General features: G+C 43.9%; 1 protein-coding gene across 1 annotated transcript; it reads left to right on the top strand.

Moving 5' to 3' along the window:
* Window positions 1-555: 555 nt before the first annotated feature.
* Window positions 556-12,109, top strand: LOC148196552 (uncharacterized). Its single transcript, XM_088092856.1, has 3 exons — window positions 556-605; window positions 2,065-5,110; window positions 11,900-12,109. The coding sequence occupies exons 1-3, from the start codon at window positions 556-558 to the stop codon at window positions 12,107-12,109; spliced, it is 3,306 nt and encodes a 1,101-aa protein (XP_087948982.1).
* The last annotated feature ends 304 nt before the right edge of the window (window positions 12,110-12,413 follow it).

Raw genomic sequence — 12,413 nt, 5'->3', positions numbered from 1 at the left:
TCGCAGATGTGTATGGGACTATGAGTTTTTGCCAGGAGAGAAAAGGGAAGAGGATTCTTTGTTGTTTGCCGGCGTTATATGCGTGGATGACGGCACGAGTATTTAAGGGGGTAGTCGATGTTAGAAGTTCACCTGAGAATCTGTCGCATCAAGGAGGTAATGGGTGGGCTCTTTTCTTTGCCGGTTTGAGAGAGGGAAACGTAAAATGGCGCCTTCCTTGGCTTGATACTAAACCATCTATCCATCATTGTGGCAACTTCCCTAACATACCTCTCATAGGCGCTAGGTATTGTATTAACTACAACCCTATTTTGGTCCAAAGACAGTTCGGATATCCTATGAAGGGAGCGCCTTCACCAGATTATCTCACAGCCTTCTTCATCTACTATGAGGACGGACATTGTACTGAAATGTTGAGGAGAGTCAGAAGTGCCTGGGAAAATGTGGTGCGAGTAGAGAAGGACCTGAGGAGTGGAGTGATGGATAGCAGGGTTAGTTATCATACCTGGATTCTGGAGAGGGTAAGAGAAGTCAAGTTGCCTTTTAAGCCCATCAATGATCAATCGGCAAGTGAAGAAACATCCCAAGCCCCAGAAAGCGAAGAGGTGAAACAGCTGAAGGCTGAGGTGGAAAAATTGAGGGTGAGGAATGCTAGGTTGGAAAATGAATTACAGAAGGCTCGCAATGATTTTGTGGATATGAGGAATGATAACGAAGAAAAGTCACGGGCTTATGAAAACATTGTCAAAAGCCAGAAGGCAGAGAGAGATTATACATTCCGAGTAAAACAGGATCTTGCGGCCGCAAGTAAGGAGTTATCCATGAGGGTGAATGAGAAGAATGTGGCTCTAGAAGAGGGCAGACAGTGGAAACAACTCTATGAAGAAGCCAAGAGGGATAAGAGGGAAGCCCTAAAAAGACTAAGGGAAGCGCAAGTCCAAGTACAAGAATCGGGGCATCAAATGAAGGAAATGGCTACATCATTTGAAGTGGAGTTGAATCAGGAGCGCTGGAAGCTGGCAGAGGCTGAAGGGGAATATCGAGCCATGCTAAAGCAGATGGAGGATTACATCGAGGAGCAGGAGGAGCGATGGAGGTCGATGGAATTTGAAGAAAGGCATCAGGCCTTGGTAAAGCGAATGAAAGAGCACATCGCGGAGCAAGAAACGGTCGTAAAGCATTGGAAGGAAAGCTTCTCTCAGTTGGCTGCTTTAGCAAATGGGGCAATTGAAGACATTCCCAGAATGGTGTCGGAAGCTGAAGCGAGTACCCACTTTTATAGCCCACCAGTAGAGATAGAGCTTTTTATTAATCACTGTAAACGGTTGATAGACGAGATGAAATCCCTCATCACTCGGGATAGGAATTGATGTATTTTGAGATCTTTATGATTTGTGTCCTGTAAGAAATGTAATGAACTTGTTTCCCTTTAAATGAAAAGGTGTGGGATGCTGTTTAGCATCTGCTTGTGTTAATTTCCATCAGTAATGTCATTACAATCTTGTGATTTCCCTCTATTACTAGCATGCATCATCTTTTCTTTTGCTCAGCATGTTTCATTTCCATCTAATTAATTAAAATAATAAAACAGTACGCGTGAGAAAAAACGACGACCAAATTTCCACGACATCCCTACCGGACCCGGGCAAACTCAAAAGCCATGGCAAGCTGGGAGGAGTCACAAGAGTCTCTCAAAACGGATGTTGGCCAGTTGAAGGACCAGATCGGCCAGATCTTGGCGACGCTTGAATCCATGAAGACTGCTGGAGAGTCTTCATCTACGCATGTTGGGGGGAATGCTCACCCTTATCCTCCAATGTTCAACGCTGCGAGCCAATCAGTTCCTTTCCCACTGTATGGTTTACCTCCGGGTTACGCTCCTCCTGTAGGAGAGTACTCAGAAGCTGAGCACGCTTCATTCTCGTTTCCCGCGACTGTCAATATACCACCGATCGGCACTCAGGGACCTGTCTTAGTGTCGGCTCCCATGGTGGGCACGGGAATGAATGAGACCAACACCACTGATGGAATTCGGGTGACCCCAGTACCGCCTGTGGTTGCTAGGGAGGATTTTTCAGCCGAAGTTGCACCACACGCCACGGTGGTTGGGGGATTCGGTAGCCTCGTTGGAGCTACAGGTAGGTTGGAAAGTCTGGAGGCGAGGTTGAGAGCTGTTGAGGGGGTTGAGAGCTACGGGTTTGGAGATGCGGCCAGATTAAGTTTGGTTCCGGGCTTGAAAATCCCACCTAAGTTCAAGGCGCCGGAGTTTGAAAAATATAGGGGTAACACTTGCCCTAAAAGCCATGTGACCATGTACTGCAGAAAGATGGCTGCGTATGCTCATGATGAGCAGCTACTCATCCACGTTTTCCAGGAAAGTTTGGCTGGGGTGGCATTGAACTGGTACACCCACCTGGAGCCATACCGAATTCGTTGTTGGGCGGATCTAGCTGATGCCTTCGTAAAGCAATATGTATACAATACTCATGTTGCTCCGGACCGTCTGCAGCTGCAGAATATGACCAAAAAGGATAATGAAACTTTCAAAGAGTACGCCCAACGATGGAGAGAGTTGGCTGCTCAAGTTGAGCCGCCGTTGTTTGATAAGGAGATGGTGTCGATGTTCGTAAACACACTCCAGCCGCCATTTTATGAACATATGGTTGGGAATGTATCTGTCAATTTTGCTGACACCATCATCATTGGTGAGAGGATAGAAATTGGATTGAAAAACGGGAAGATAGCATATGGCCCACCTGCAGCTACAAACTACAAAAAGCCCAGCTTCAATCAGGGGAAGAAAAAAGAGGGGGAGGTACATGCTGCGTCGGTAATGCCTGTGTGGAGAGGACGAGCTCCCAATCCTAATTATCGACCATACTTAAACCCACCTCCTTATGCTGCTAACACCACGTTTGCTCACCAAGCTAGGCCTCAACAACAACAAGCGTATTATCCGCCGCAGCGTATCCCAACCGAAGCTCCAAGACTGGCCGCAAACATGGGCCCAAATCTGAATGTGGGTCACAACAACAACCCAAGGGGAAATCAATTTGTTAGGTTCACCCCGATCCCTATGACCTACACTGAATTGTTACCTAACCTAGTCAAAAAGGGTCTGGTCGCCATTTGTCCGATGAAGCCTGTACAGCCGCCGTATCCTAGGGGTTATGACGCGAATGCCAGGTGTAGTTATCATGCAGGAGGCGTTGGCCACTCGACCGAAGGATGTATGGCTCTCAAATACAAAGTTCAGGCTCTGATAGATTCGGGTTGGTTAAAGTTTCAAGAGGACCAGCCCAACGTCAATACTAATCCATTGTCCGGGCACGGGAGTTCCTCGACGAACGCCGTCGAGGTTGGAAACCATGATCTGATAAGAGACGTGGGCGAAATCCGAAGTTCTAGGAGGTTTATCTTTGAAGCTTTGTTGAAGAAGGGCCTAGTGAAGGGCGATTATGATCTGGGTATAGCGTGCGCACTCCATCCGGAGGCCGAGCACTCTATTGAGGAATGTATGGAATTCAAGATTTTTCTACAAGACTTACTTGATAGAAATCTGATGCAAGTGTGCCGCAAGGTCAGAGAGGAGGAAGTATTTGCACAAATTGGTGGAGAATCTGATGTGACTCTACCCGAACCTTTGGTGATCCATTTTACTAGGACCACCCCTGCACTGGTAACTGAAGGAAATCCGTCTGTGGTCATCCGAGTGCCAACTCCTTTCCCTTATAAGAACGAGAAAGCCGTCCCATGGAGATATGGGGCAACTGCATTAGACGAGGGAGAATATGCAAATCCGACTGTGGAAAACATATCAGGCATTGGTGGAATGACCAGAAGTGGTCGAATCTTTACACCACCAGAATTGGCGAGAGAAAGAACCAATGATAGGGAAGCATCAATGGCTGCAAAGGCAAAGGAGTTCTTGAAGGGGAAGAACGTGGAGGCCGAGGAGACCCCCGACACAAAGGAGAAGAGGGAAATATCTGAAGAAGAAGTTGGTGAATTCCTAAAGTTCATACAACAGAGTGAGTACAAAGTGGTGGAACAGTTGAATCGCATGCCTGCCCGGATCTCCTTGCTAGAATTACTCATGCACTCTGCCTCGCACCGAAAGTTGTTGATGAAGATACTCAGTGAGGCTCATGTAGAACAAGGTATTTCTCTGAACAAGTTCGAGGGCATTGTTGGCAACATCGTTGCTAATAATTACCTCACCTTCACTGATGAAGAGATACCTGTTGAGGGGAGAGGTCATAACAAAGCCCTTCATGTCTCTGTGAAATGCCGGGATCACGTTATAGCGCGTGTCTTGGTGGACAATGGCTCCTCTCTGAACGTCATGCCAAAATTGACATTGGAGAAACTCCCCTGTGATGGAATGCATATGAAGCCGAGCTCTATGATTGTGAGGGCATTTGACGGCAGTAAAAGGGTAGTGATGGGAGAAATTGAATTGCCCGTTCAAGTCGGTCCTTGTGTCTTTCAAGTGACCTTTCAAGTTATGGATATCCTCCCGGCTTATAGCTGTTTGTTGGGTCGCCCGTGGATCCATTCTGCAGGAGTTGTGCCTTCCACACTACACCAAAAGCTGAAATATGTTATGGGAGATAAGCTGGTGATAGTATCAGGAGAGGAGGACCTCCTTGTGAGCGGACCATCATCCTCCCGTTATATTGAAGTAGCCGAGGAAGCTCTCGAGGCAACTTTCCAATCTCTGGAGATCGTGGGAAACACCTACGTGGAGCCATTCGCGATCAGTCCACATCTGTCGCGTGCTTCTATCATGATGGCCAAAGTCATGTTAAAAGAAGGTTATATGCATGGGAAAGGTTTGGGTAGGTATGGACAGGGGCGAGCATTCCCTCTGGAGGTCGTCGAGAACAAGAATAGGTATGGCCTGGGATACAAGCCCACCAAGGAGGATAGGAGAAGGTTGATAGAAGAAAGGAGGGAGCGCAGTCTGGCTCGGATGGAAAGACGGGAGCCCAAAGTGGGAAGAATTCGTATCTGTGACCTCAAGGAGAGCTTTCGCAGTGCTGGTTGGGTTAACACTAGCCACATAGCAGCTGTGGGAGATGAAGATGGATCGGAAGGTTCCAGTTTCGTGTGGGCCTGCTCCCCGGATGCACGACTCGACAACTGGGAGATGCTGAATTTGCCCGTGATGCTTAATTTGAATAAGATGTAATAACTTTAATTAATCCTATAGCTTTACCCGGGGCTTTAGGATTTATGACTTACGGGTTGACGCTTTTAGTTTGTTATGCTCAGCGCGATAATCAAAGTGTGTTTGTTTGTGTTTTATCATCATTTTGCATTCCTCGTCGTTTTTCGTTTATTTATTTTCTTTTCATAAACTCAAATAATGCAGATATGACAATGAATGTTTTGAAAGTAATTATGTTGATATTCCTGATTTTGGGCGCCCCGTCGATAATACGGAAGATGATTGTGATGGTGACCCGGAACCCCCTCCTGAACTGTTGAGACTAGTGGAACAAGAGTGTAAGGAGATGAAACCTCACCAGGAAGATGTTGAAGTACTCAATTTAGGGAATGGGGATGAGGTAAAGGAGGTGAAGATCGGTACAGCCATGAAAGCAAAAGTGAAAGAAAAATTGTGTGACTTATTGAGGGAGTTCAGGGATGTGTTTGCTTGGTCTTACAATGACATGCCAGGCCTCGATACAGATATTGTACAACACAAGCTCCCGCTCAAGCCGGATTGCCCACCGGTAAAGCAAAAGCTAAGAAGGATGAAACCGGAAATGTCCTTGAAGATCAAGGAGGAGGTGCAGAAGCAATTCGATGCAGGGTTTCTAGCTGTGGCGAGATACCCAGAATGGGTAGCAAACATTGTACCGGTGCCTAAGAAGGATGGTAAAGTTCGGATGTGTGTCGATTATCGAGATTTGAACCGCGCAAGCCCAAAGGACAATTTCCCATTACCACACATCGACACCCTGGTTGATAATACAGCCAAGTATTCACTGTTTTCGTTCATGGATGGTTTTTCGGGGTATAACCAGATCAAGATGGCGCCAGAAGATATGGAAAAGACTACTTTTATTACATTGTGGGGCACATTTTGTTATAAAGTGATGTCTTTTGGACTCAAGAATGCTGGGGCAACATATCAAAGGGCGATGGTGGCACTTTTCCATGATATGATGCACAAGGAGATTGAAGTTTATGTGGACGACATGATCGCGAAGTCCGAATCAGAAGAAGAACACGTCCTCAACTTGAGAAAGTTATTCGAGAGATTGAGGAAGTATAAGCTTAGGCTGAATCCCGCCAAATGTACATTTGGAGTGAAATCCGGGAAATTGTTGGGCTTTATTGTCAGCCAGAGGGGGATAGAGGTGGATCCAGACAAAGTGCGAGCGATAATGGAAATGCCTGCGCCTAAAACGGAAAAAGAAGTTCGAGGGTTTTTGGGTAGATTGAATTACATTGCTAGATTCATCTCCCACTTAACTGCTACTTGTGAACCACTGTTCAAGTTGTTACGAAAGAATCAGGCTGTGGTGTGGAATGAGGATTGTCAGGCCGCTTTTGAGAGAGTCAAACAATACTTACAAAACCCTCCTGTATTACGTCCACCAGAACCAGGAAGGCCACTCATTTTGTATTTGACTGTATTGGACAAGTCAATGGGTTGTGTGTTGGGTCAGCATGATGAGGATGGCAAAAGAGAGCACGCTATATATTACTTGAGCAAGAAGTTCACAGACTGCGAACAACGATATTCATCGTTAGAGCGGACTTGCTGCGCATTGGCATGGGCCGCTCATCGTTTAAGGCAATACATGTTGAGTCATTCCACATGGTTGATATCCAAGATGGATCCTATCAAGTATATTTTTGAAAAGCCTGCTCTTACTGGAAGGATAGCTCGATGGCAGATGCTATTGTCAGAGTACGACATCGTATATGTCACTCAAAAATCTGTCAAGGGTAGCGCACTAGCAGAATACCTGGCTCATCAACCCCTTTGTGATTATCAACCAATGCAACCTGAATTTCCTGATGAGGATATCATGGCTCTATTCGAAGAGAACAAAGAAGACCGAAACGAAAAAGCGTGGACGGTGTTATTCGACGGAGCCTCGAATGTGATGGGACATGGAATAGGGGCAGTGCTTATCTCCCCAGAGCGTCAGTATATACCAATGACGGCAGGGTTGTGTTTTAGCTGCACAAATAACATCGCTGAATATGAAGCCTGTGCCATGGGTATTCGAGCAGCAATTGAGTCTAAGGCAAAAATTCTGGATGTGTATGGAGATTCGGCTTTGGTCATCCATCAACTGAAAGGAGAATGGGAAACTAGGGATACAAAATTAATTCCCTACCAAGCTTACATTAGGGGATTAATGGAGTATTTCGATTCCATCACATTTAACCATATACCTAGAGAAGATAATCAATTAGCAGACTCGCTGGCCACCTTGTCGTCAATGTTTGAGGTTGATCAAGATGCAGAATTACCAAAAATCAAAATGAAAAGCCATGCAGAGCCAGCATATTGCCACTTCATCGAGGAGGAGTTAGACGGTAAGCCTTGGTACTTTGATATCAAGCGTTATCTTAAAACCCGAGAATACCCTGAGGATGCATCTGAAAACGATAAAAGAGCACTAAGAAGGTTGGCCGGCAGTTTCATCTTAAGTGGGGATGTTTTATACAAGAGAAACCATGACATGGTTCTCCTCAGATGCGTGGATGCAAAGGAAGCCGAGTTGATATTGAAAGAAGTGCACGAAGGTACATTTGGTACACACATGAATGGACATTCGATGGCTAGGAAGATCTTAAGAGCTGGTTACTTCTGGTTGACCATGGAAAACGATTGTTGCATACACGTGAGAAAGTGTGAGAAATGTCAGATATATGCAGATAATATCAATGTGCCACCCACTACTCTGAACGTGTTGTCTGCACCATGGCCATTTTCGATGTGGGGAATAGATGTCATCGGAGCTATAGAACCAAAAGCGTCAAATGGACATCGCTTCATACTAGTCGCAATCGACTATTTCACCAAGTGGGTTGAGGCTGCTTCGTATGCCAACGTGACTAGAAAGGTTGTGGTTAGATTCATAAGGAAGGAGTTGATCTGTAGGTATGGGCTACCTAACAAGATCATCACTGATAACGCTACCAACCTGAACAATCAGATGATGGCGGAGTTATGTGAGGAATTCAAAATTCACCACCATAATTCCTCTCCTTATCGTCCAAAGATGAATGGGGCAGTAGAGGCTGCTAACAAGAACATCAAGAAGATTGTGCAGAAGATGGTGGTCACCTACAAGGACTGGCACGAAATGCTTCCTTTCGCTCTGCACGGATACCGCACATCAGTACGAACATCAACTGGGGCCACGCCGTTCTCGCTAGTGTATGGGATGGAAGCGGTACTTCCATTTGAGGTCGAAATTCCCTGCGTGTTAATGGAAACTAAGTTAGAGGAAGCTGAGTGGGTTCAAACCCGATTCGACCAACTCAACCTTATCGAAGAGAAAAGGTTAACAGCAGTGTGTCATGGACAACTGTATGAAAGGAGAATGAAAAAGGCGTTTGACAAAAGGGTGCACCCAAGAGAGTTTCATGAGGGCGAACTGGTGTTGAAGAGGATTTTACCCATCCAAAAAGATCATAGAGGCAAGTGGACCCCGAACTATGAAGGGCCGTTTGTGGTGAAGAAAGCATTCTCTGGTGGGGCACTGATTCTCACAAGGATGGATGGGGAGGAATTACCGTTACCGGTTAATTCTGATGCGGTCAAAAAGTTCTATGTATGATGATTCCGTGATAAGGGTTGTCGTTAGCGAATATTAACATTGCCTTTCAAATTGTTGTAATCTGTGTTATTTCATTCAATAAATACCGCATATTAAATTTTTGTTCATACTTTCTGAAATTATTGCATGTCGCGCTGAGCTGTTTAGGTAAATAAAGAGGAATGAAAACGAAAATAATTGAACGAATGTCAATAAAATCATCACGGGTATTCAGTCGGCTTAGCTCGGTCCTGGTGGGTGTCGTAAAAAAGTAAAAAAAAAATAAAAAAAAAAAATAAAAAAAAAAAAATAAAAGTAAAAAAAAAAAAATAAAGCAAAAGAAAAGACACATGTTGAATTCGTTGTCAATGAGGTTGTCAAGGGCGTAGTGTTTTCGAAAAGCAAAAGCAAAATAAATTTTGAAAATACCAAAGTTGGGTCTTCTCCTGATGCAAGGTTTCGGGGGTAACCATCGTTCTTTTCCGGCTAGAGCATCTGCATTCATACTACTTGAACCCTCAACCTTTTCATTTCCCATTAAAACAAAGGATTGTCATGAATACAATACTGGGGCAGTGTTCATCATGGTACACATCCCCAACGATCTGTTGATTGGGAGATAAAAAAAAATAATAAAAAAAAAATATATATATATAATAAAAAAAAGAAAAAAAACAATGAAGTCGATGTGTCAACCACTACCGAGTTTTATTCCAGGGCTAAGGTCGCGAGAAAGTAAGGTAAGCAAAGATTCAGAGTGACGTGTGGCCATTTTTTCTTTATCCAAACGTTAAAAGAAGTTTATCCAATTGCACCCCTTTTGAGCCATAAATTATATTTGTTTTCATCACCCCCGACAAGAATCATTAGCACATCGATGTCAACCTAAAGGGTACATCAAGGGCGTCCAAAATCAAGGAGGGGATTTCTGAAAGAAAAGAGAAGAAGGAAAAAGAAAAAAATATATAAAGTCTCAAAGAAGTACACAACAGAGACAACGAAGCAAGCGACCCAAAAGGGGAAGAAAAGAAAGAAAAAAAACAGCAATGAAAATAAAAGGATGCCCGAAGTTTCAAATCTTTAGGAATAGTTGACTCGACACCTTGCAAATGATTCTTGTTGAAACAATTTAACCGCCAAACACTTATTTGAGCCTTCATTATCCATTTCTTTCAAAACCCTTTTACCTTTAGCCACGGTACAAGCCAATAAAAGTCCACGCTGACTGAAGACTGTTTGTCCTAATCTTTCTCACGAATTTAACCCTGAAACGAAATGATGTGGTGAATGACACAATCACTCAAAAGAAAAGAAAAAAAAAAGAGAAGGAAAGAAAATAAAAACATCGAAAAAGAAAAGAGAGCAAAGACAAAAAAATGTGAAGTCTCCCCGTCAACCAAGAATCGCCAAATTGGGGCAATCCTTCCTACCCGAACCTTTCCCCCTCTCCAAATCAAGTTTACTATACGTAACAAAGTTGGGGCAGCCCTTGCGGGCCATGCATGTGTAGGTACTAACAACACCTCCCAAAGTTCAAGCTAGTGCTAGAGGGAATTTGAACCCCTAGTTACGTTCTCTCCCTTCCATCAAAGAACCCACTGCTTCTTGTTATTATTTTGATTGAATGCATTTCGAACGTACATCGCGTTTGACGTCAACGTTGACAACGGATTCCAAGCATAGAATTTTCGCAAAAAAAAAAAAAAAAAAAAAAAAAAAAAGAAGAAGAAAAAGGTGCAAGATAGAGAAAGCGAGAGCAAAAGAAGGGAACGAAACCACTGGCTCATATGCATTCATGCACCATCATAACATAACATCATTTCATAGAAAGCAAAGAAAATTGTTCAAAAATCCGTAAAGGGAAAATGAAGTGGTGAAAAAGGTTAGCAGACCTTTATATCTAAATCTCTCTAATGTTTTGCTCAGTATTTACCAATGTTTCTTCAAAAAAGATCTGAATCCCAGAGTTGTTTCTTCGATAGCACACCTCAAGGCCTTTGTCGAGCCTATTGGTCCTCATTTCATTCATCCATAGGGTTTGTACAGCCTCCACGAGGTTAGTACACCTCACATTCATTCATCCATAGGGTTTGTACACCCTCCACGAGGTTAGTACACCTCATATCATTCATCCATAGGGTTTGTACACCCTCCACGAGGTTAGTACACCTCATATCATTCATCCATAGGGTTTGTGCACCCTCCACGAGGTTAGTACACCTCATATCATTCATCCATAGGGTTTGTGCACCCTCCACGAGGTTAGTACACCTCGTATCATTCATTCCACAGGGTTTGTACACCCTCCAAGGGGTTAGTACACCTCACATCATTCATCCACAGGGTTTGTACACCCTCCACGAGGTTAGTACACCTCGTATCATTCATCCATAGGGTTTGTACACCCTCCACGAGGTTAGTACACCTCACATCATTCATCTATAGGGTTTGTACACCCTCCACGAGGTTAGTACACCTCATATCATTAATCCATAGGGTTGGTACACCCTCCACAATGTCTACACATCCCAATCCTCTTAGCCTTGTTCATTTTGTTTAGATTTCCCTGTTTATTTCTCTCTCATCCTGTTTGAAATTCAGACGAAATTAGTATCTCTATCTTTACTTATCTTTTACTCTGATAATATAAAAACGTCGTTTGTCATATTATCTAGTAAAATCTAAGTAAAGAGGGGCAACTGTCAATACTGAATTTCGTCCGGATCGGTTTTTGGACTTTACCGTAGACTGTTCTCTTTTGTTTTATTATTTCCCCTTTTTATTATTATTTTTATTATTTTATTATTTTCGTTTTATTGTTTATTTATTTATTTTCTTATTAGTTTATTTGTGTCTTTAGTTTTTGTTTTTTTTAGTTTTTTTACCTGTTTATTTTATTAAAAAAACAAAAAAAGGATTTAGGAAAAGAGGGGCGTTTTGTCTTTAGTAAAGTATACGAGAAAAAGAAAAGTGTTTTGGTTGGGAGTACGACGTGTATGTGTGTTGGAGGGGGAGGATGCACAAAACCGTTTCTGCAGAGTGCGCGGGGGTGGCAGAGACGTTTTGGAGCCATGGCACACACCCGATTTGGTACGGAATGGCAGGGTGGCACAGAAAGCAGAGAAAAGCGTAGAGAAAGGGGAATTTTGAGGAGGAGCGAGGGGAGCCCCTTCATCAGAGGAGAGAAATCCATTTTGCTGGGGTACTGGACAGAAAAGAGAGGAGAGTTTGGAGGAAGAAAGAAAAAAGGAGGATTGGGCACTGCTTCTGAGGTCCACCATTGTTGGCACCTGAAAAGACGAAGGTTAGCTTGAACGAAGGAGGAGGAGGCATTGGGTTAGCGGAGCTAACGACAACCAGCGGATCTCCGAGAGGTAAGTGATGCCTCGCACTACATGTTCTCCCATGAATATACCTCTGTTAAGTTGTTGTTAAATTAGCATGTGATTGTGTCATGGTTATTTGTATGCGGGCCATTGTTACCAAACACCATCGTCACCCTCCCCACATTCACTGAATCATCATCCATCATAACCTCATGACCACGGTCCATCATCTTCATCTTACTCTTCATTCATCATTCATCTGGAACACCTGGTGACCACGGCTACGGGGGGC

This window comes from Vigna umbellata, chromosome 6, assembly GCF_029865625.1.
Source record: "Vigna umbellata cultivar VRB3 chromosome 6, Vumbellata_1.0, whole genome shotgun sequence".
In the NCBI taxonomy this organism is placed as follows: domain Eukaryota; kingdom Viridiplantae; phylum Streptophyta; class Magnoliopsida; order Fabales; family Fabaceae; genus Vigna; species Vigna umbellata.
This window is presented reverse-complemented; position numbering and strand designations above follow the sequence as displayed.